The 24,526-nt window shown below is 43.4% G+C and overlaps 1 protein-coding gene and 1 pseudogene across 1 annotated transcript; both read right to left on the reverse strand.

The window, feature by feature from the left end:
- Positions 1,565–4,238, reverse strand: LOC110430227 (annotated as a pseudogene).
- LOC8068654 lies at positions 20,653–23,367 on the reverse strand. The gene is made up of 3 exons (XM_002440387.2): positions 22,815–23,367; positions 22,146–22,372; positions 20,653–21,542 (listed from the first exon to the last, which is right to left on the reverse strand). Exons 1-3 carry the CDS (start codon positions 23,263–23,265, stop codon positions 20,973–20,975), a joined length of 1,248 nt encoding a protein of 415 aa, XP_002440432.1. The 5' UTR covers positions 23,266–23,367; the 3' UTR covers positions 20,653–20,972.

The raw sequence follows: 24,526 nt of genomic DNA on the forward strand, positions 1-24,526 counted from the left end.
GATGATGAAGCTCTTGCAGTAGTTGTCGCAACCAGCAGGCTTCAGCAACGCCGTTTGCCATGGCTCGATACTCTGCCTCAGCACTGGACCTGGACACTGTAGGTTGACGTTTAGATGACCACGAGATGAGATTGTCCCCGAGAAACACCGCATAGCCAGAAGTGGACTTGCGGGTGTCAGGACAGCCCGGCCAATCTGTATCTGTGTAGACAGTCAGATCTACTGGTGAGGTCCGGTGAAGATGAAGACCAAGATCCAAGGTACCCTGAAGGTAGCGAAGAATGCGCTTCATAGCGCCCAGATGAGGCTCCCGGGGGTCATGCATGTAAGGCACACCTGCTGGACAGCATAAGCGATATCTGGACGAGTAAAAGTGAGATACTGAAGAGCACCAGCAATACTGCGGTAGGAGGAGGTTTCGGTGACGGCAGCTCCATCGGCAGAAAGCTTGGAATGAGTATCCACAGGTGTGCTGCAAGGCTTGCAGCTAAGCATACCAGCACGGTCAAGAATGTCCAGAATATACTGACGCTGCGAGAGGTACAAGTTGTCACTCTGACGCTGCACACTGACGCCGAGGAAGTGGTGAAGAGCCCCCATATCTGTCATAGAGAATTCTTGGCGGAGAGCATGGATGATCCGCTGCAGAAAACTCGTAGAGGAGGCTGTAAGAACAATGTCATCAACATAGAGAAGCAAGAATACCACATCAGTACCCCGGCTGTATATGAACAGAGAACTGTCAGTCTTCGTCTCAACAAATCCTAGAGAAGTGATATGACTTGCGAAGCGATGATGCCAGGCTCGGGGTGCTTGCTTCAAACCGTAGAGGGACTTGTTCAAACGGCACACATAATCTGGGCAGGAGGTGTCAATAAAACCAGCAGGCTGAACACAATATACTGTCTCATTCAGGATGCCATGGAGAAATGCATTCTTCACATCAAGCTGATGAATAGGCCATGAATGAGAGTGCCAGAGTAAGAACTGTGCGGATGGTTGCTGGTTTGACCACTGGGCTGAAAGTCTCATCATAGTCGATACCTGGACGCTGTGTGAAGCCGCGGAGCACCCAACGAGCTTTGTAACGGTCTAGAGAACCATCAGACTTGAACTTATGATGAAACACCCATTTTCCAGTAACAAGGTTGACACCAGACGGTCGAGGCACCAGGGTCCATGTGTCATTAGCCTGCAGAGCATCAAACTCATCCTGCATTGCACGGCGCCATGCGGGGTCAGTCAGGGCAGTACAGACTGAGGAAGGCACAGGGGACAGCGGTGCCGCATGAAGGTTGAGGCGGTCAACGGGCTGCCGGATGCCGTCCTTGCCGCGTGTGCGCATGCCGTGCGCGTTGACGACAGGTGCTTGCTGGAGAGGAACTGTGGCGGTGGTGCGGCCGGCTGGGCGCCCAGCGCCACTGGCAACAGCCTGGGACGGACCGTCCGCAGGGGCAGTGGCACCAGGCGCGGTCGAAGCGGGGCCACCAGCGGCACCCGTGGCCGCCCGAGGCCAGGTCGTGGCCGCCCGAGGTCGAGGCGGTGGGGTCGAGGCCGCCCGTGGTCAGAGAGTCGGTATGACCCCCCGGAGCAGCATCCATGCCGCCGGGGAGGCGGGTACCTGCAAGCACAGCTCTTGCGCCATCGGGCGAAGAGAAATCATCAGCATCCAAAAACTCAAGTGTGGTGTGGTCCTGGGGGAAGTGGACATATCGGCGAATGGGAAAACCGTCTCATCGAAGGTGACATGGCGAGAGATGATGATACAGTTTGTGTGAAGATCAAGACACCGATAACCCTTATGATCAGTGGAGTATCCCAGGAACACACACAGAGTGGATCGAGGTTGGGGTAGCAAGCACAGCCAAAAACGCGTAAGTGATCATACGTAGGCTGCGTGCCATATAGGGAAAAGAAAGGAGTGAGGCCGTCTAGGGTTTTAGTGGGGTGACGATTGAGAAGATATGTTGCAGTGTGCAAGGAGTCAGCCCAATAAACGGGAGGAAGACTAGCCTGAAAAAAATGGAGCGCACAATATTATTTATAGTGCGAAGAATGCGCTCGGCCTGCCCATTTTGCTGTGAAGTGTAAGGGCAGGACATGCGAAGAACGACTCCATGAGTGAGGAAGAACGTGCGGGCCGAAGAATGGTCGAATTCACGGCCGTTGTCGCACTGGACTGCCTTGATGGAGGAGCCGAACTGCGTACGCACATAGGAAAAAAAGTGAGTAATGGCACCAAACGTGTCGGATTTGAGGCGTAAAGGAAATGTCCAAGTATAGTGTGTGCAGTCATCTAAAATAACAAGATAATATTTGTAGCCAGACACACTAACAATTGAGGATGTCCAAAGATCACAATGTATTAAATCAAAGGCGTGCGTGGCACGAGAGTTTGACATGCTAAAAGAAAGGCACACATGGCGACCAAGCTGACAAGCGTGGCAAATATGAGTATCATGGCGCTTATTACATGGAATAGCATTGGAACTAATGAGCGTGGACAAAGCCTCATAACCGATATGACCGAGACGACGATGCCATAGAGTGGTGGAAGATGCAACAGCAGTGAGGGCAGTGGTGCTCGATGGCGTGAAGAACGGGTAAAGGTCTCCCGTGCTATTGCACCTGGCGATCACGCTCCGTGTCTGAAGATCCTTCACAGAAAGGCCGAAGGGATCAAACTCAATGGAACAATTATTATCAGTAGTAAAACGGCGAACTGAAATCAGATTCTTAATAATGTTTGGAGAAACTAAAACATTAGAAAGAACTAGAGGACGCCCAGTGTTCGAAAAAGAGTGTGATCCAACGAAAGTAACGAAAAGTAAGTTCCCATCACCAACAATGATAGATGAAGGATGTGATGACGAGGGAGGGTGAGAGGTGGTGAGTATACCAGCGTTGTTGACCATGTGGGAGCCAGCGCCCGAGTCAGCATACCATTCGCCCGTGCCGGGAGGGAAGAGTGTCATGGTGCTGAAGTTGCTTGCGGGCAAGGACGTGTCGAAGCTGCCCCCATGCATGGGCGTCCACGGCTGCTGCTGTTGTGGCGGCGGCAGGGCGACGTGGTACCCGGGCGCCCCGTAGCCGTAGCCGGATGGCGCGCCGAAGCCTGGTGGCGCGCCGAAGCCAGGTGGAGCGGCCTGGTAGCCGTGCGGCGCCTGCTGCTGCTGTTGTACGGCCATGTACCCTGCAGCAGGCGGCCTGTACATCGGCCCCGGAGCGGGCGGCGGCGGTGCCCAGTACGCCCAGGGCTGGTACTGCGCCGGCGGGCGCTGGTGCTGCCCGTGCGGCGCCTGCTGCTGCTGCTGCCCGCCCTGCTGCTGCTGCTTGTTGCGTCCGCGATGGCGTCCGGAGCGGCCGCCCTGGTTGCCGTTGCCTTGGCCGGTGGGCGCGCCGCCCTGGTTGCGGCCAGGAGGAGCAGGGCCGCCGGCAGGGGGGCGCCATGCGGTGTTGGTGGAGCCCGTGGCCGCAAGAAGCGCCGGTGCGCCCGCGGCGGGCGTGGTGCTGCTGGAGGACGTGCCGGCGTCGCCGGCGAAGTCGTTGAGGTCGATTTCCTCGAGAAGCAGCAGGGTTCTCACCTCCGAGAAGCTGGGGAACGGCTGCCGCAGCTTGATGTTCGTCACCATGGGGCGGAACTTCTCGCTGAGGCCGCGCAGCAGGGTGAGGACGAGGGTGCGGTCGCCAACGGGGTCGCCGAACTCGCGAAGAGAGGCGGCCATCGTCTCGAGGCGGCGGCAGAAGTCCGTGATGGAGGAGGAGCCTTTCTTGACGGTGCGGAACTCAGCGGACAGCAAGAGGGCGCGCGACTAGCGCTGCCCGAGGAACTCGTCCTCCAGATGTACCCATGCGACCCGCGCGCTGGGCTCTTTCAACATCGTGGACTGCTGCAGGTCGGGGTTGATGGTGCCGTAGATCCACGTGAGGACGGTGCAGTTCATATGCAGCCACGCCGGGCGATCATCGTTGACCACATCAGTGAGGACGTGATCGGTGAGAGCATATTTGCCCAAGACGACGAGGAAGAGGGCGCGCCATCGGGTGTAGTTGTTGGCGACGCGATCCAGGACGACGGGGACGAGCACCTTGATGTTGAGGACAGCGATGGCGGTGGCGTGGACGTCGGCGTACTTGGCCTCGTACTCGTTGAGGGCCTTGGCGCGGGCAGCGGCGTCCTCCCGGTCGCGCTGCTCCTGGGCCTCCCGGGCGGCGCGCTCGGCCGCGGTCTCCGCCATGGTTGGGGTGGAGGCAGGAAACCGGCGGCGGGTGGACAGATCGGGATCGGTCGGCGGCGCGATCAGAACGCACGGCGTCGTGGCGGCGCACGTGTGGTACTCCGGTGAGCCTTGGCCCAGCGACGGAGGGAAGGCACGGCGCAGGGGCGCACGTGCGGCCGGCGAGCGCGAGGCCCAGCGACGGCGAGCCGACGAGCGTGGCGCTCAGCGTCAGCGAGGCCGCGTCGGTCGTGAGGGCCGACGGCGGCTAGGGTTGCGGAAGCGGGGATCGTAACCCCCTCTGATACTATGAAAGAATGTAAGGGATGGTTCTATTGATCTCATCGGTTACATATTTATACAACCTCTGCACACATGCAGCCACACACACGACACACACATGCAACCGCACATTGCTTAGTCTGCACACATGCAGCCACACATGCGACACACACACATGCAACCGCACGGTGCCTAGTCTAATACATGCAACCACACATTGCTTAGTCTAACAGCCTGGTGAAATATATTCGTTGGATTCCTCCAACAGTTTTCAAAATCCTGGTGCTATATGACAATTTTGCAGGCATCACTATTTTAATATTATTTAACCACTTCTTATATATATATATATATAAACTTTGTAGCTGGCTATAAAATAACTTATTCTGTAGCCACTTTGAGTTAGTATAATTACTATGTTAATTTACAAGATTATAGTAACTTCTTACTAAGTGTATTACTATAATATTAATACCATAATATCTCCATGTGTTATAGTAACCCAACTATCGTAAATATGTATAGATATTATTGTAAATTAGTATATAAAATTATTGTAAATAGAGGTGGCTATAGAATAACTTATTTTGTAGCTAGCTACTAAATATACTCTCTCTCTATATATATATATAACTATTACTCTGTAGCTAGCTACAAAATAACTTATTTTGTAGCCACTTTGCGTTACGATAATTACTATATTAATTTACAAGATTATAGTAATTCCTTACTAAGTGGTTTACTAAAACATTACGGTAAATATCCCCATGTGTTATAGTAACCCAACTATCGTAAATATGTATATATATCATCGTAAATTAGTATATAATATTATCGTAAATGGAGGTGGCTACAGAATAACATATTTTGTAGCTAGCTACGGAGTATACTCTTCCTATATATATATATATATATACACACACACACACATCAGGAACACTATGCTACTTATTCTTTCTAATGTCCCTTCACCTTTATACTGGTCATACTTATTCTCTCACTAGCAAAAATGTCCATGTGTTGCTACATGATAACAATTGTGTGGTTAGAAATCGCCTGATCGGCGCCGACTCCACCTCTCATCTCGCTTGCGCACACTGCCTCATGCACCCCCTCTACTCGTCTTCTAGCACTCACGGTTGACAGCTGACATAGGATCACTACCCCACCAATTAACCTCTCACGTTGCCCTACCGTATCCACTGGGCTCCTGTCCACTACTCTGGCATGACGCCCACTATCCCACCAACCTCCCACGTTGCCCTACCCTAACCACTGGACTCCTATCAACTACTCCAGCATGACGCCCTGGCCTTCAGCCCTGCGTAAACTGCCATCTCCCACCGCCCCGCGCGAGCGATGTCCATGTTGTCTCGGCCACCATCACCGTCATGTTGCGACCACCAACCCAAACCCTCTTATACATTTATCTGTTATTGAAATCTCTCATGAAACCATGATCTTCGGCCCTAGGTGGCTCTTCTTCGTCTCCCGGAGTGTGAACAGACGATCATGTGTGTCTGAGTTTGCACTAGGCAAAATCTATATACCTTCATAAAATAGACCACTTAGCACGTGTTTCTCTCTTATTTGGCACCGTTTTTCTTTATTTGTTTTCTGTTTTCCTTATTTTCCTTTTTTTAGGTCCGGGAGACTCGTAGAATTTTTCTATTACGGATCGACTCTTTTTTTGTATGAAGCCTTTTTCCTTATTTGTTTTTCTATTTTTCTTATTTTCTTTTTTACCTTATTTTACCATTTTTAGGTACGGGAGACTCAGACTCTTTTTTTATGTAGAATTTTTTTTTCTACGATGGAAGGAACGCGAGCACCTGCACGGGCGATCCTAACTTTGGTTGCACTGGGGTATCGTTGAGTGTGATTTTTTTCTTCTTTCCTGAAATTTTGCCGTAATACGAAAGATTAAATCTTGACTTAGGAAGAATATCTTATATCTTATATGTAGGTGAGAAAAGAAGTCTTAGCGGGATTATTTTATAGTTGTAGGATAGTTGTTTGGAGTCCTATTTGGACAATGACTCTAATCCTACGAAATATGTACCCGGACCACCGGAATGGAAAAAGTGGCTAAAAAGAATTCATAGCTGACCATGGCTTACTGAAATCAACCTGTGTGGCCTTGTTCGATTGATTAAGGAAAAAAAAAACATGTAGCTCCCTCCAATTCTAACATGTGTACACGTCCACAAGAAAAAGGAAAAAGTCATCAACAGAGAAAAGAGAGACACATGGACGGAAAAAATAAACAAATCAGAAAAGGATACGGAATTTCCACAGAACAAAAACAGACGGTTCCATAATAGAGAAAATCGGGCGTGGAAAAAAAAGAGAATCAAATAAAACCCGGAGTGGAAAAAACTTGGACGAAAATTTTGGTTTTTTTTATTAGAGTATCTCCAACAGTTTGGAATTTTTGGTTTCCTCCAACTCCTATAATAATATACAAAGAAAATAAAAAAGTAATCTCCAATAGTTTAGCAAAATTCACTTGCCAAAATCAAAATTGGTCCACAAATGTCTTGTTGTTTTTGCAGGACCATCCAGTGAAGGCGGATCCTAGGCACCGCCACCCGCACCATCCTGCTTGTGCCGGCTGATTGATTGTGCTGCTGTCTGAAACATGCTGTACGTTGCTGTCAATCGCATCATCCTCATCGACGAAGAGGCCAGCCGTCCACGGCTCAGCAGGCGCATGTGTCTCGAAGCGCCATGACTTGATCCACAAGGCCGTAGTTTCAGAGCCTCCACTGCCGCCTCGGCGCGGTGTTTCCCTGCCCGCACATCGATCGTGTACATCGCGACCGTAAGTATTGAGGGGAGATCGGCAACAGGGAAGCGTGTTTCGTTTTCGTCACATAAGTATCGTCGTCCTTCTCGTTTTTGGTCCGTCGTCCGGCTGTCATCAGATCCATCCATATATATCAAACGTTGGATGAAAAATCAAAACACGTCCACATCGGCTTGTTCGGAGTAGGCACTATTTATTTGTAGACATAATTAATGTGTTACTAATATTGTATCCCCCGTTCTAAATAAACCTTGCTGTAGGCTGAATCATTGATCTTGACTGGGACGAAACGTGGCCTCTCGCATTGTGTGGAGATATGTATGTGGAGACTGATCTCAAAATGAAGGATGATCTAATACACGACAGAGAACTTAGCAAAGGAGTCATAAGCATCAGGAGCACATCAACTTGTCCGTCCATCGGTGACGGGATACACGCTTCAGACCAAATCTCTTGCTACCAGGCTCAGTACTGTGGATGTGACTTGTACAGTTGTGGATCGTGCACTGGAGGGAACTATTGCAGTTGAAGTTCTACAGGGTGGCTTTCATGGCAAAATTGCTGCCTACACTGCCGATCAACATGAAGTACATGCTTGTGCTTTATGATAGCGAAGAGGCTGATGCGATTACTGTTGATGATTGTGGAACTCTCGAGCTTATGCGACCTGTTGTATCTGTCTATATCAAGAATTTGCTGATGATTGCTGCCGTGACCAGTGATGGTAAATCTGAGCGCATACTATTCACTCCAAGGATCAACACCAGAGATGAATGTCCACTTGCTGTCGGTGCAACCAAGTTGCGTGTGAAGCTTTCTTGGTCAGTAATGGACCCCTGACTGATTTGCATAATACCCCATTATATATTGTTATAGCTATGTCTGTTTCGGTGATGCTGTCGTCACCCTAAGTTATGATAACTTAGCTGGACACGTGATAAGTAATAGTGTGTCGGACCTGATAAATAATAGTGTGTGTGTGTGACTTTTTTGTATTGTGCGTGGCTTTTTATATTTGGACGCTCTTGTACCGCTGGGCTGGGCTGTTTATGCTGAATCAGTTATCTAAAAAAAAAGTATGCTAGATTTGAGGGAATTCCGCTGCCCAGATGACCCCACAGTCATTTATTTGCAAGTCATTTATCTGTATACTGTTCACAAGTCATTTATTTGCAAACTTTGATGCCTCTTGAAGAAACGTCCAATGCCATTTAGATATGCATGTGTGCTTTTGCACTAGGTATCGATACTGAAGTAAATGTCCTCTTTTCTTTATGACTTTGTTTAGTTTTCATATATATGCCATACAACCTGCATGCGCTCAAGGCATTTCCCTGCACTGCTCCTAGTTGGCAAGTTACTTAAGTGAGGTGGTGAAGGTGTAAATAAGGTTTTTCATTCATCAGAACAGAGGAAGCGAAGATTCAATTTGTCGAGAACCCAGCATATGCTGTGTTTTTTTTATCCATACTTTAGCATATGATGGGACAGTCCTGTTTCCGTAAAAAGAAATGCACTGTCACATGTGCCGAACGAAATGCTTATGCTGTTGCTTTGCAACTCAAGGCCATGTTTAGTTCCTTCCCGAAATTTTTTCGCGACACTGTAGCACTTTCGTTTGTTTGTGATAATTATTATCCAATTATAGACTAACTAGGCTCAAAAGATTCGTCTCGTAAATTTTGACCAAACTGTACAATTAGTTTTTATTTTCGTTTATATTTAATACTCTATGCATGCGTCTAAAGATTCGATGTGACAGGGAATTTTAAAAAGTTTTTAGATTTTCGGTGGAAGTAAACAAGACCTTGGGGAAAATAGCAGCCTTGAAGTTAGGCAAACAACTGACTCCTCCGATCCTGCCCAACTTTGTTCATTTGGTGTACCTAGTACCCTTAAAGAGTGACCAGGGAATATGTAAATATGAAATAAGAAATTCAATGCCAGCACAATCATAGAACCTGAATATTTAAACAGTTCGCCGATGTCAGCCAAACGAACGCCTTTGATTCACCATGTCCGCAAAGATACAGCCCGCAGACCATACATCAACTGGAATACTTTTCCTCTCCAAGAAAAATTTCTAGAGCTCTGTACCATAATGTCACTACCTGAAAAATACTTCCATATTGTGAGTTAATGTGACTAGAATGGACAACAAAACGTTACATTATGTTTTTGTCCATATAAAATATTTAATATATTAAATAATTCTAAGGGCCGTATAAATAATATGTATGTGTATGTGATAGTTTAATACTATATTATTTGTGATTAGTTGTGCGAGACAAGATGTGCATGTCGTGCCTTGAATGTGATATTTATTTTGCCACTCAAGTCGAGTAAGAGCAGGAGTCTGCACTTGATTAAAATGGAAGTTTTAGGAGTTTCCAATTCTAATGACGTGAGTTACAGAATTTATTCATTCATGATGATATGAATTTCTATTGTGAGGATTAATCGTTCATGATGGCCGGAGTTTCTTCTTTGAATCTTTATTCCATGACGTCTCTCTCGTCTCTTGAGTTTCTATGTCCACTCATCTTTCCTGACAATGAGATAAATATCCCATTCCATCATCTATTCATTCTTCTTCGATGCTTGCACACATAACCACGGTTCCGCTGTCCCAAAGCTCTCCTTGTTTCAGTACTTGCGCGCACAAGTCCTAGAAAAGTAGGCCTCCGGAATGCTAGTCTCCTTCGAATTTATTTGCACAGGTAAAGGGCAGCATGACTACTCGCAAACACCTTGTTCTTCTTGGTGGTGGCACACGTCATGGAGTTGATCGGCAATGCTATATACCTCCGCGGCATCGAGTGGGACAACTACACCAACAAACGCTATGTCGATTAGCGCAACCGACTCTGGTGCCGCCTAGTATATATAATTCTAAACTCCTCTTTCCAGTAAGATCTTGCGTTAGATGCTTGCTGATTAGTTTCATTTTTAGTTCACACAAGCACATATATGATGTCACCAATATTATTATCATGGTATTTTTTTAGATTAAATTGCTGCTGAATTTTGCTAAGGCCTTGTTTAGTTCCGAAAAAATTTCAGATTTCGCTACTGTAGCACTTTCGTTTTTATTTGACAAATATTGTCCAATCATGAGCTAACTAGGATCAAAAGATTCGTCTCGCGATTTACAGACACACTGTGTAATCAGTTTTTGTTTTCGTCTATATTTAATGCTTCATGCATGTGCCGCAAGATTCGATGTGACGGAGAATTTTGAAAACTTTTTGGATTTCGGGGTGAACTAAACAAGGCCTAAATTTCTAACCCATTATACGATCCATAATTTTGGCATCCCTCATAAGTCATAATACTTTTTTCCGTAACAGGACAATTAAAACTCCCTTTCTCAAGTTAGAGCATAACAAATGTACCTCATGAGTAAATTTACGGACAAGAGGTACAAATCCCCTGGCTAAACCGAAGTCTGCAAGCTTCGGTGTATCAATATGTTCGGAGGTTTCAAATCTCGATGAAGAAATCCTTGAGAATGGCAGTACTCAATGCCTAGTATCTGGTGCAGGCATGACTGGAGGAAGAAGAGAACAGTCACGTTTCAAAATGCATCCACAGGCACCTCATCCATTTTATGGTTATGCGATACTATACCCTCCGTCCTAAAAAGAATCAATTTTAGAACACTTTTAGTACCTTGAAGTTTGATCAATTATAGATAAAAGAGCTTTTTTACCTGTATGGTCTTAGAAAAAAATACATCTTCTTTGTATGGCCTTTTTTTAACTTATCTATATAGCCCCGAAACTAAAGAGCTTTTTTACCTTATTTATGTGAGAACGAAACTACGGTGGATTTGGAAATAATTTATGTGTCAACCAATGGTTAACTACAATGCATTAATGCTAATTTTTATGCATTTGATAAGCTTACTTTATTTGTGTACTTGATTATGAAGTGTTATATATATGTGAACTTATTTACGTAATATTACTCTAAATGTACAAAAGATAAACAAAAATCTGTATTTTTTCTAACAGGGGTACAATGGTCATTTTACTTTGGACTTAACACCATGAAGTACCAAAAATGGACAGAAGGTATAGAAGGAAGAAGATTTTGTTTTAGGGCCTAAGTTAAATGTAACACTCTAAATTTTGCTCTTTTGGAAATAGATGAAAAATAATTTAATTTGCTATTTTGTGCTCATAAAATATAGGAAAAAAATATAATAAATAAATTTTAGGAAAATAAAATTTAATATAAGTTTAGAAAATTTTTTGATGCATTCATGCTGCAGCACTTTTATTTTGTGATGTGTGATTTTTTATAAAAGAAAAATTTATTCAAAATTTAATTTGAAATAAGCTTTGAAAATTAGTTTGAAAAAAAAGAGAAATCATGTTCCCCTCCTTCTCGGCCTGCTGGCCCAGCCCATCCCGCCCCCCCCCCCTTTCTCCTCTTGGGCCGAGGCCTAGCCAGCCACCCCCACCTTCCCCCCTCTCTCTCCCGCTGACAGGCCGGGCCCACCTGTCAGCTCCCTCTTCCCCCCCAACCGTCTGCCCCGTTTCTCTCTCTCCCTGGAACCGCCGAGCCGCGCCCCCGCTTCCCACGACCTCCCTCCTCTTCCCCGCGCCTTAGCAAGTAGTGGAGAGCCCGCGCGCCAGAGCCCGAGCCCCATCCTCTCCCCAATCCGCTCTTTCCTCGCCTCAACCTTCGCATTCGTGCGCAGCAACCGCAGCGAAGAACGCCGCCGGCGAACTCCGCGCTCAAACTCGAAGAACCGAGCCGTCCCCGCCGAAATTAGTCGCGTTGGTGAGCTCCTATTCTTCCCCGCGCTCTTCTCGATCAATTTTCTCGTGATTTGGCGCTCTCTAGCGCTCTAGCCGCGTGCTCCGACGAGCTCCATGGCCGCCGGCCATGGAGCGTGCTGCGCGAGCCCCTGTATAACACCCCGAAATTTCTATTTCGGGTTGTTATTAGAAAATACTAAATAAAATGAATGGTTTCAATATATGGATAAAATTTGCCAACAATAGTTTAGATTTTTATATATTTTTATCAAAGAAAAGCGATGCTTTTCAAATGTTTTGTATTTAATTAGACGACCTTTAGTTGATGTGATGCTTGCTTGTTGTTTGAGTTTTGTGTTTTTGAGTGTGCTAGGTTTCATAAATGCGTTTAGACACCGTTCGGTCCTTCCCGAGAATTTTCCAAAACTTTTTCAGAACTTTTTCCCATTTTCCTAGAACAAAATCAATTTTTTTTATATGCTCTAAAATTCTTTTTCATGGACACCAAAAACTTTATTTGGATTGGTCAACTCTCAATATATCTCTAAAAGTTTTCCTTTAATTTTTTAGAATTTTGGAAATATTTTTTCAGGGATTTAAAATGATTTCAGTTTTTTCTGAAATTATTTTGGAACTGAAAATGATTTATTTAAAATCCCGAAATTAAGAAATTTTGAAATTTTTCAAAACCCTAGACCTATATATATGCCGGCGTAGCCCTCGACGCGCTGATTCCAGAAGTACGATCGTTTTTCCAAGCCGCGCCGAAGTTTTCCGACGAACCTTCGGCGAGTGTTTCCGGTTAGCTCCGACGTCCCCTGCGAAAACCGACTCCACCGTGAGGTTCGTGTCGATCTCCTCTACACCGACAGACCATTAGTTTCGTGAATCCGTCACCCGTTGACCACTTTTCTTGTCTTCTCTTTCGCCTCCGGCGAACTCCACCATTGCAGGTTTCTTTTCCGGTCATGGGCGCGCCCTTCACCTCGGGCCATAGGGCCAAACTCGCGACGCTGCCCTAGGCCCACGGCCCCGCTGCCAGCACCGGCGCTCTGAGCCCCTGCGTCGAGTGCCTGCAGCACAGGCATGGCCGCCGCCGCCTCCCTGTGGCCGAATGGGTCACGGTTGTGGCCACCGTGGAGCCCCCTGCCTGGCCCCGCGTGCAGGCCCGCGTCGCGCCGAGTGCCATGCCCCGCCGCCCAATGCCCCAAGCCGGCGCCCCTCTGCTCCCCTGCGCAAGCGCAGCCACGGCTCATCCAGATGGTGCGTACGTGATCCAGATGACCAAAGGTAGAAGAAGGTGTTAATTACGATTTTACCACTGAATAAAAATAGCAATAGTTTATTCGTTTTAACTTCGTTTTGTTCAGTTTCGGTTGCGTTAGTTTCATAACGTCGCCTTCTACGCAGTAGTGTTAACTTTTATTATGTCACATGTTTTTTCTATATTTAGTTAAATATTAGATTAATTAATATATGCACCTAATTTTATAATTAAAAGTACTATAGAGTTAAAATCATGTTTTATATTGTTTTGTGATCGTGGCAACGTAAATGACTTGTTAGCGATACTGTTTCCATGTCCCATGTTTATAAATATAATTAGTTTAATTAATATTTATTGAGTACCATTTTTAATTATTAAAAAAACAATTTAGGTTTACACTTCAGTATTTTTATAATATAATATTAATTTGATTAATGTTAACTTAAATATTTATTAATTATAATTCTTTTAGTTAGACATAAAGTATATAATTAATTTGTTTCATATTTATTTAATGTCTTTTTGATTAAAAGTAACTTATGTTTATAATTTAGATTTTTTATAAATAAATAAATGCTAACATTATTAATATCAATTTAAAGGATTCTTTATTAATTATAACTTGTTTAGTATAAATGGAAGCATGTCATGATTCGATTAGTTGCTCTCACTTGCTTTATGCTTTCTAAATCATAAATGTTTAAATGACTTAAATGATATATATACCTTTTATTTATAAATAGAATATAACTAGAACTATGCTTTGTCTTTTATAATTATAATTTGTTTAATTCTATTTTATGATATTTCTCTTAAATATCTATCACCATATTTCATCTAATAAAATACGACCAGCGTATAGTCTGTCTTCTCTCCGTTTTGTTGCAAGCCCCGATAGTCGTGTCCGTTTAACGATAGCTCCGTTCTCAATCCATCACGATCGTAGCAATAAGCCATGTCATTTAGTGCGCTTTCTTTCAAAGCTTTTCTTTTGCTTGTCGTTTGTTCTTAGTCGTGATTGTTTGTTTGTCTGTTTGTGTTGCTTGGTTGCTACGAGTAGAAGAAACGTGGTTCGTCAACAGTGAAGACCAGAAGTTGAGGACCGACAGTCAGAAATTGGAGATCAGAAGAAGGAAGTCAAAAGATTTCTGAGCAGATATACACTGGGAATAAAGGCAAGTGCAGACACCGTTTGATCATTTTAAACCTACTCATTAATGTCATTTACTTTACATGCATGTGTCCAATGAATGCAAACCCTAAGGACATGACTAGCTTTACTTACTATTCCTTGCTCACCTGGAGTTATGTATATGGGTAGTCTAGGCTATACTAGGTTTGCTTAGCTGCTCTACTCATCTTATACACATGCCTAAACAAGTAATAATCTCTACTCAACTTGATGCTTAAACTGTGCTGGATCTTTGGTCACTGCGGTGATGGTGATGTTGGATGCTTACGAGCATCGTGATGATGGTGGTGACAGGGGGAGCGGGTACTGTTGGTGGTCTGGTTTGCCGGGCGTACCCGTCTCTGCTCTCCGTAAGGACTTAGTCAGGGAGCGGCCCCCTGGGACTTACAGTGCAGCTCCAAGCTATATGGCTCTGGCTTGACTAATTAGCAGGACCTCCACTAGTAGGGTGTTACTTTCCGGGTAGGCGTGAGGAAGTAACTTGGGTAATGAATATTAAGTTGTCGGTTGATCGGTACGCCATGGCTATGGGTATCGACTGCCGAGCGCCCCGGCAAAAACTTGCGAGTGGCATCCTATTAGTTAGACCCTGTGAAAGGTCTCGTAGTGAGACCCTGCCTGCTCATCTTGGTAGTGTTTTGGGGAGTCATGACCCTGGGCAAATGGGAATCACGACTTGGAGTGAACGTGCACACCTCTGCAGAGTGTAAAACTGATATATCAGCCGTGCTCACTGTCACGAGCGGCCCAGACCCTCACTTGATGAGCAAATTGGATTCACTGATTACTTGGAGATGGAACTTGGCGAGGTTGCTACCTCGTGTTTTGGCGGAATGGCTATTCCGTGTTGGCAGGATTGCTATCCTGTGTTAATAATTTGGGTTAATCCCTGGACTACTATAATTATTAGGATAGTCATTTAAAAGATGCTAATTACTACTTACACTAATTAAGGGTTGGGTTTATGCTACTCATAATTAGTAATAGGTTGTTTAATAAAAGAATTGTAATAAAAGTGTACCAACTTAAAAGCTCAGCTGCAGTTAAACAGTGTCAGCTTTTCCTTTGATTAAGCCTTGCATGTCATTATATTTTCCGTCTGTACTTGTTGAGTTCGACATGAACTCACCCTTGCTATTCCCCCACACCCCCAGTGTGTAGTAAAGTGCTGCTCAGAAGAAGGATAAAGATATCGTGAAGTTTTCTAGAAGCTTGTTAGAAGTGCTTGGCGTATGGTGCCCTCCAGTCAACCGTCCATGAGAAGAATGGAGCCTAAGAAGTTTAGCTACTGTTTCCGCGTACTCTGATGTTTGTAAGTGTTAATATAAATATGTTTTCCGCTATATATAACATTGTTTTTTTGATATTTCTATTCTTTGTTGTATGTGTGGACTTTCTGGACATACATATGACGACTCTGGTCTTATTTTAAAAGCCAGGGTGTGACACCCTGCCCGGCCTCGCTAGGGACGGGAGCGAACTCCTCTCGCTCTCCTTTTTCTCCCGGAGTTTTCGGTTTGGGAAATGGTGCTCCGTAGCGCGTTCTCTGCCTTCTCCGGCGAGCAGCTCGCCGCCGGCCATGGAGCGCCGCCGCGCCTCCCCTGTCTCCGGCCGGCAGCGCCACCTCTTCCCCCCCAAACCGACCAGCGCCGTTGATTTCTAATCGGACGACCGAGAGCGCCCCGTACCCCTTCGGGGGCAACTTTGCTTAAAGAACCCCTCCCAGATTTCCAAATTCGGCCACCGTCCTTAGCGCATTAAGGTTACGCTTTGCCGCTTAGAAAGCGTATTTCCTGTCGGGCTAGATCAAAATACGCTTTCAGGAATTTATAGTTTTGCCACTGATTTCATTTAGCTCATAAAAAGTTCGTTTTACCTCCAATTTGACCTGTTAAAATTGCGTTAGATTCGTATTTAAATTGTCTACGTGTTAGACCCACTACCACTGCGGTTTGAAATATTTTAATTTCGTGATCCTATTTAATTAATTACTTTTCTATAGGAAAATCTTAGAAAAATCATATCTTCTCCGTTTTAGCTCCGATTCGATCTGTTCAAGTTGCGCTAGTTTCATAATTTTATAAGCTTCGCGTTGGTATCATTGTTGCCTAGGTTCACCACTGTTAGGTTTCCTAGATAAAAACAAGTCTGTAGATAGCCACTGCAGTCCCGTTTAATGCGTACATTTCGCGTCGTAACTCCTCTTTGCGTGAACTTTGTGTTGACGTGATCGTAGCAGCGTGTAGATGATTTTGGAAAGCTTTTATTTAGATTTATTTACTGCTGGTGTACTGTTCTAATTATAATCTTGTTTGCTTCGTGTATGTCTGTCTCCGATTGTTTGTGTGTTGATGATCGATGATCGAGATTAGATAGTGGGCATTACTTCGGTGATCAAGATCAGAGCCTTGGAAGCAAGTAAGATCAGCAGAACCAGCAGGAGCAATTGAATCAAGGCAAGTATAGCATTTGAATTTTAATTCTATGACTATGATCTTGTGACTAGATTAATATAAAGCAACAAATGAAAATAATGACTTTTTAGCAACTTGAGGATTTATTCGTAAGTGATAACCGGGATGAAAGTGCAACCATGAGGGCTATAATGGCTCTGGCTTTAGTCAAGTATGAGTAATTTTTCTAGCTTGTTAGAGGTTACCCGTGCGGCGCAAATGGGGGATAGCAGACCGTGGATCCCCTGCGGGGTAGAATCACACGGACTGACTAACGAAACCAAGCGGCCCTAACTTGTTAGACGAACCTTTGAAAGACTTCATAGTGATCCCTGCCGACCTACCTTGGTAGTGGGTTACGAGGCTGATCACCTCAGGCGAAAGGGTAAATCATGACTCATGGGTAAAGATGTACAACCTCTATAGAGTGTTAAAAACTGGTATACTAGCCGTGCTCACGGCCACGAGCGGCCTTGGGGATTCTTACATTAAGGGTGATGAATCTTGTTGTGTTAAGAAACTCATTGTTTATTGTTTAATGCTCTATACTATTTATGTCACATTGATCATGAGACCGTGGAATCTATACAATCTAGTTGTTATACTTGCGGAGTCCGTCTTGGACTCACTCTTGCTATCTCCCCCACACCTCAGGAGAAGTATTAGGCTTGTGATCAACCAGTCAGTTGGATCCTGTAGAGTGAAGTTAACACCCTAAGTTTGGAGTTCTCTTCCGTGGTTTGTTGTCAAAGGTTGTTTCTGATTTATTATGTACGCTATATAATTTATGTGTTTTCCTTTGATATTACCCCTTATTTGTAGCTATATGTGAGGTTTGTCTTCTAAAACTCACATATATTTGCATATCTGATTTTGTTCTTAAAATCGGGTGTTACATTAAAGAAAAAAAGGCCATAATGCATTTTTCTAGGGATATACATGTAAAAAGCTCTAGATAAAGGTATTCGTGTTTATGATACCAAATAAATATATACCATCAAATTAATTACAAAATATATTTTCATAATAAATTATTTTAAAGATATAATTGTGAATATCATTCACCAAAAACTTGATCAAACTTGAACCACTTTTTGTGGCATGGAACCCATAATTTGCTTTCTTTTCAGGATATAGTGGAATAGAAATGAGCAAAGGGAAATAAATAAATAGGATGAAAAAAAATCTATGAGGATATATGGGGAGCAGAACAGATGCAAGGCGCAGATTGACAGCAGTCACAAACTATCATATTCGATTCTCGCCTTAATCAAAAGTGCAATTCTCCGCAAACCCCGGGCAAAAATCCATGAACTTGTTTAGGTCCAGATCCATGTACTCCAAGACAAGATAGATGCATGCGCTTCTCGTTGTAGACAACATCATGTATGCTGCACGCAGAAGATCGAGTAAAGCTTCAATTCTCACCGTACCAACATCAACACTCGTAGAACTGCACTGCAGTCAAGTACGAATTTAGGACCCATGCACAGTAATTGATAAGGAAAGAGAAAAAGAAATGCAAGAAATCAAAAGACCATTGTGACAGAAAGAAAAAGGAGGCGTTAAGAAGACCGGATTGGATTGGGTCATGGGCTGCGCCTACATACCAGGGTTGGAGCAACTCCAATAGTTTGCTAAAACTCATTTGGCAAATCTATAGTTTTGCCAAGTCTCAAAACCAAATGTCAAATGAAAAAAGAGGTCTTCTCCACCAGTTTATTATTTGTGCTTGGCAAAAGAACTTGACATACTAGGATTTTTGCCAAAATCATAAAATTGAGCCTCCAACCGAGTGTGTGTTATCCCCAGCAACCGCCCGTGCGTGCTGTGATTTCCAAAGACGGACACGAGGCTAGATCAGAGACCTATAGAGACAATCACACGGTTACAAAAATTGAGTGTTGCCAGTAAAGAGAACACTCAGTTGTTCGTTTGGATTTCTTCTACGGTTGTATAATATTTATATTTATTTTATTTTTTGTTTATATTTGTTTTAGTTTTTATTCAGACAAATTCTTTGATTGCACACAACTCATAAGTTTTTTCATACTCTGAAATCTGGTTGATCTACTTTTAACTGCAGCAGCAAAAACAAAGCATGCAACAGTGTATGAGTTAATATACCAGAAATTGATGGTGTAAACATGTAAACTTCTTTAATATTTTATATATTAAATAAGTAATTTAACATAGTATTTTTATATTTACAAAATTGTTGATGACATATACACAAATTGACATATCAAAATAGTTTTTCATACACACGTGCATGTCGCACGTGCATATTTGCTAGTATAAGATAAATCTGAGTTTAGGGCCCCTTTGATTGAATTCTACTAAAGTTTAGTGACTTAACACTTTAGTCGCTAAAATGCTATAAATATAAACAAACCCCCTCTATAAAGGTCACTAAAGTTTAGTGGCTTTAGTAGGCAAAATGACTAAAGTACAAAGATTACAGGAGATACCCCTCATTTATTCTGCCTCACTTGCATTAATTAAGGACAATATGGTCACTGTTTACTATTTCAGTGATCTTTAGTAAATAGGACCAAACAAAGTGCTACTAAAATTTAATGGGATCACTAAACTTCAGTAGGATTACTAAAGGAACCAAATAGGCCCTTTGGCCAGTCTCTGTGGGGGGTTTTATGGCTTAATTTCCAAAACACTTTGAAAATAGTGCAGAAGAGTTTCATCCCCATAAAACTCATGAAAGTCTTATCATCTCTCTCTTTATCAATATAGTGTCACATCAGCATATTCAATGTATTCAATGTGCATGAAATTTTTAAGAAACCTCCGTTGAGACTGGCCTTAATATAATCCTAAAATTTCCATTTCAGATCACTTTGGAAAACAAATCTAAAAGCATCTTCAAGGGTTCAAAAAATCACTTCCAATCTAGATTGTTTGTGGCAAGGTTGGAAAAAAAACTGCTCCCCAGTAACTCTCTATCTCAACTCTTAATCTTTCTGCACTTGCAAAAATCGACCTGATTGTGCTATCGGCCAATTTAAAGGTGCAAAGGACATGAGAAAGAATAATTAGGACCTCACTTGCAAAACTCAATCTGATTGTGTCATCAGCCAATCTGAAGGTGCAAGGACATGAGAAAAAAAAAGTATGACCACGCTTGGAGAATTCAATCGGTGAAGGACATGAGAGAAGTATGACCAATATGAAGGTGAAGGACGTTAGAAAGAATAAAGTAGTATAGCGTTCCTGATGCAAATATACAGTAGAGAGAAAATATAAAAGTGTTTAAATGATATTAAAACAGTGGTTCCTGCAAAAAATGTCTTATATAGGACCAGGATTTTGAAAACTGTTGGAGGAAGCCAACGAATATAATTCCCCAGGCAGCACCTCAATTTAGGATGGCAATGGACTGCCGAAAGAATGCTACCGAGGGCGTATGGGTATGTTTCACCAGCATCCGTGAAGTTCAAAAGACATGCAAATTAAAACACACGTTACATAATCAAGCATTCAAACTAAGGGAAGTAACATGTTGCATAAATAGTGTTGTCTATTTTATTTATATACAAGAATGAGAACTTCTGTTGCTCCTGGACTTCAGCCTTCAAAAGATCTTCCAATAACATAACTGGCACGACGAGACCAAAACAGTAAACACAGCACAAATTCAAATCCGAAGCCACACAAAGACAATGCTTGATGCTTAGTTCACCCAAATAGCCATAGGTTAGTCGTTCAGCGAACAAACCCCACATATTAGATAGTGGTTCAGCATAACAAGCCCCAGATATTAGATTTATATAGTGGTCAACAAACCCAACACGGTAGAAATTGGTTCAAATATAACAGCCAAGCACAATAGGGTAGTTACACACACTGTCTTACTTATAAGGTCCCACTAATTTTGCATAACCTAAGATGACTGCAGCATCACTGAACCAGACGTAGCTACAATAGTGAAGCATCAAGGGTCCTACCAACGAAGCTTAACAGCACAGTCAAGGTTTCATTACTGACCAAGCAAGCTTCACACACATCTTGGTAGCACCAACAGTAATTTGACCTTCGTCTCTGCCGTTGAACATTGGAGCGAATTGTATGCTCTCTGATTTACCGTCACTGGTGTGGAAAACAATTATCAGGAAATCCTCAACGTGGACAGATACGACAGGCCGCATAAGCTGCAGGATATCTCCACAATCATCAAAGGTCATAGCATCAGCCTCTTTGCTGTCATAAAGCACAAGTATGTCCTTGACGCTGGTGGTGTATGCGGTGATTTTTCCATGGAAACCTCCCTGCAGAACTTTAACTGCAATAAATCCCTCCGCTGCACGATTCACAACTGCATAAGTCACATCCACAGTACTGAGCCTGGTAGCAAGGGATATAGTTTCGACCATAGATACCATCGATGCACAATTTGTTGGGTCACTGATGCTTAAGAGTCCTTTACTAAATTCTCTGGACTGTCCTAGATGATCCTTGATCTTTAGATCAATCTCCACATACATGTAACCACACAATGCGAGCCCACGTTTCGGCCCAGTCAAGATCAACGATTCAGCCTACAGTAAGGTTTACAGGATACATTAGTGGCACATTAATTATTTCTACAAATACATAATGCTGCAAAAGTTTTTCTGATGAAACTGTTAATGGTTGGTCTCAATAGGAAGCAACAAGTGAATTTCTTGTACAAAAAGCACTACTAGTGTATGTGGAGTACAGCATATGCAAAAAGACTTTTCAGCAACAGAAGCTGTTGGTTACTATAGGTAGCTGGCGAAACTGTTAATGGTCAGTCACGATAGGAAGCAACAAGCTAAGTACTACCTTGTAAATACAGATTCGCCGTTTCTAGATTTCTTAATACAAAAAGCTCTACTGAGAGATAAATGTGTGATAGGAATCATAACTGAAAATCTGGAGTTTACAAACAATCAAGTACACACAGTCATGGTTACAGTGTGTCCAGCACGCAATAAGTTTCAGTTCAGCATAAAAGTTTTATCTTTTCTCTATTACTATAACAAAAATACGAAATAAAGAAAGGGGCGCAATATGAGGCTACTAGCCTGCGCATAAATAATGCAAACTAGAAATGACAAGAGATGATAGTTATAGCAAGCACATAAGTAATGCAAACTAAAAATGATAGTTATAGGTACCTCAGAATTGATGAGTTGGCAATGGTCAGGGTCGCAGCGGAAGTGATAAACACACCTCTCATCGATGCTGTCCCTGACAATGACAGTGCCATACACATGGATTGGGAAGCCAATATCTGAAGAGGCTACCTTGACAGACAAGAAGTTTACAGCCCCAGACAGTTTGAAGTGGTCGGTCTCGATTACTTTGTGGGGGGAATCAGTAAATTGCATCGGACCAATGGGTGCTGTACACATTCCATTCATGTTGGGAAACAAAGGGTATTAGATCATCAGTTGCATCTATCAATCATGCTTACAAACGATGGAGTTGAATATTGATACGTGGATAAAACTATAAATGTGGGAGGACCAGCAGAACCAGCAGCCATATGCAGGATTTTAAAAATTAAAAATTTAGCTACGAGTAATCCAATCCCCAAATACACAGCAGGATTTTTAAAATTACTAAAAAATTAGCTCCGACTAACCCAATTCCCAAACACACAGGCAGGGGGGGGGGGATAACAATTTTTTAGCCTCTAGAATGAAATCAAAGCAGCATTGCAGCAATTAATTATTTTTCTTCAAGGATGCAGTACTCGAACCATTGGACTGGGCTGGACTACTAGAGGTATCAGGCAAGCAATGGGGATGGATCCAATTGAAAGCGTCAGGCGGGCGACTTACACTCTTCATCGAGGTCGAATGTGGTGAGGTCGACGAGGGTGTAGCGGTTGTAGTAGCGACCCCCTTGCTTAGGATCGAAGTCGAGGATGGGAACAAAGGCTTCAATGCTCAAAGCCCTGGGGTCGCCTTCTTCCGTAAGGCGGCGCGCATACCGCAGCTCGTCGCTCCTCAGCTTCTCCGCCGTCTCCGCTCGCTCGGCCTCGGTCATGCCTGAGAAATCCGGCTTCGACCCCATCTCAAAAACGACCTGCCAGTACCTCTGCGACAAGGCATCGCACTTTTTCTCGAGCTCGGCCCGCTTCTTCCGGAGCTCCGCCTTGCTCAAGCCTTGTGAGAATTCCTTGTTCCTCGTACCCAACCAGAGTTGGTTGATCTCATTACTGATCTTCTCCTGCATATCGTCCTTCTCTCGCAACTCTTCGTACCAGGCCAGCGCCGCCTCCACCGCCATAGCCGCCGACGACGACCAACGACGGAGCAAGGAGAAGCCGATCTAGGGTTTGTGAGTGCGCCCCCTGCTATCTTCTCTGTATCTGTCATCTATTCTCTCCTATACGGGGTCTTATTTTTGGTGATGATGAGATGGGCTGTCAGCCTTCCCTTTCACCCACACGGCCATCAGCCCAGCCCAGCCCAGCCCGGCCCACTAATCCATGCCTATGTTTATGGAAACTTCTGCCAAAGTTTATTTTTACTTCTTGAACTCCAAAAGCAGGCAAACCGACTTTAACTTCTAAAACCGTGTGTTTTACATTTTTTGTCCGGTTATAAGCGGTTTTAAAGACAGGTTTATTTTTTTCCTTTTATATTTATTTTAGCTGAATTTTTAAAAAAATCACAGTAAATCTTAAAAAAATCATAAAATAGAAAAATCTAATTTTGTTGGAGTCCATGTAAATTGTTTTACATAGTGAACATATAATATGATGTGCTTTAGTATAAATTTTTACTATGAGTTTTGATCTAATCTTTTCTATATTAAATTAGAATAATTTATAATTACAGTTTCTATGGTCCAATTGTTGTAAATTTTTTTATGATGACCTAATTATTGTATGCTTCAAGTGTAGTAAAAATTTCATACTTTTCAAGTTTTCATTATGTACAACTTAGTTATAGATTTATTTAGATTTAACAAGCATAAACCCTCTATTTTATTATTTTATGTGATATACTATGTTTTTTTAAAAATTCAACCAAAATAAATAAATAAATAATACAAAATTGGGTTAGGAGGTAAAAACGTTACGGTTTTAAAAGTTGACGGAGGTGGTTTGCCCAGTTTTAGAGTTCTGGGAGAAAAAGTGGACTTTCGTAAAAGTTGAAGGAGGAGAAATAGACTTTTTCCTATTTATTTTCATATATATGTCCTATAATGACTTGGATTGAAAAGACATGTTTGTTTCGTTGTTCGGTTGTCTATCTAGGACGGACGGACCCACTTAGGTCGCACCGCTCAGAACCTGCCCATATCGACGCAATTGAGCCTCCGACCGGATAAGGCTCATAGTCTCTCGTCCACATATTCCTAACCGTAGCCCGCTTTCTCCATTCTTTGTAAAAAAATCACCACTGCGACTGCCATGGGGTCGTCCTCTCATCTCCTCTCCTCCTCCATGGATCTAGCAGCACCCCTCCTCCACATGCATCTTCCCTCAAGCCTGACAGTCTCCATGGCGTCCCATCCTCCCACTCCATGGTGTCTGTGACCC

This window comes from Sorghum bicolor, chromosome 9 (genome assembly GCF_000003195.3).
Source record: "Sorghum bicolor cultivar BTx623 chromosome 9, Sorghum_bicolor_NCBIv3, whole genome shotgun sequence".
Lineage (NCBI taxonomy): Eukaryota > Viridiplantae > Streptophyta > Magnoliopsida > Poales > Poaceae > Sorghum > Sorghum bicolor.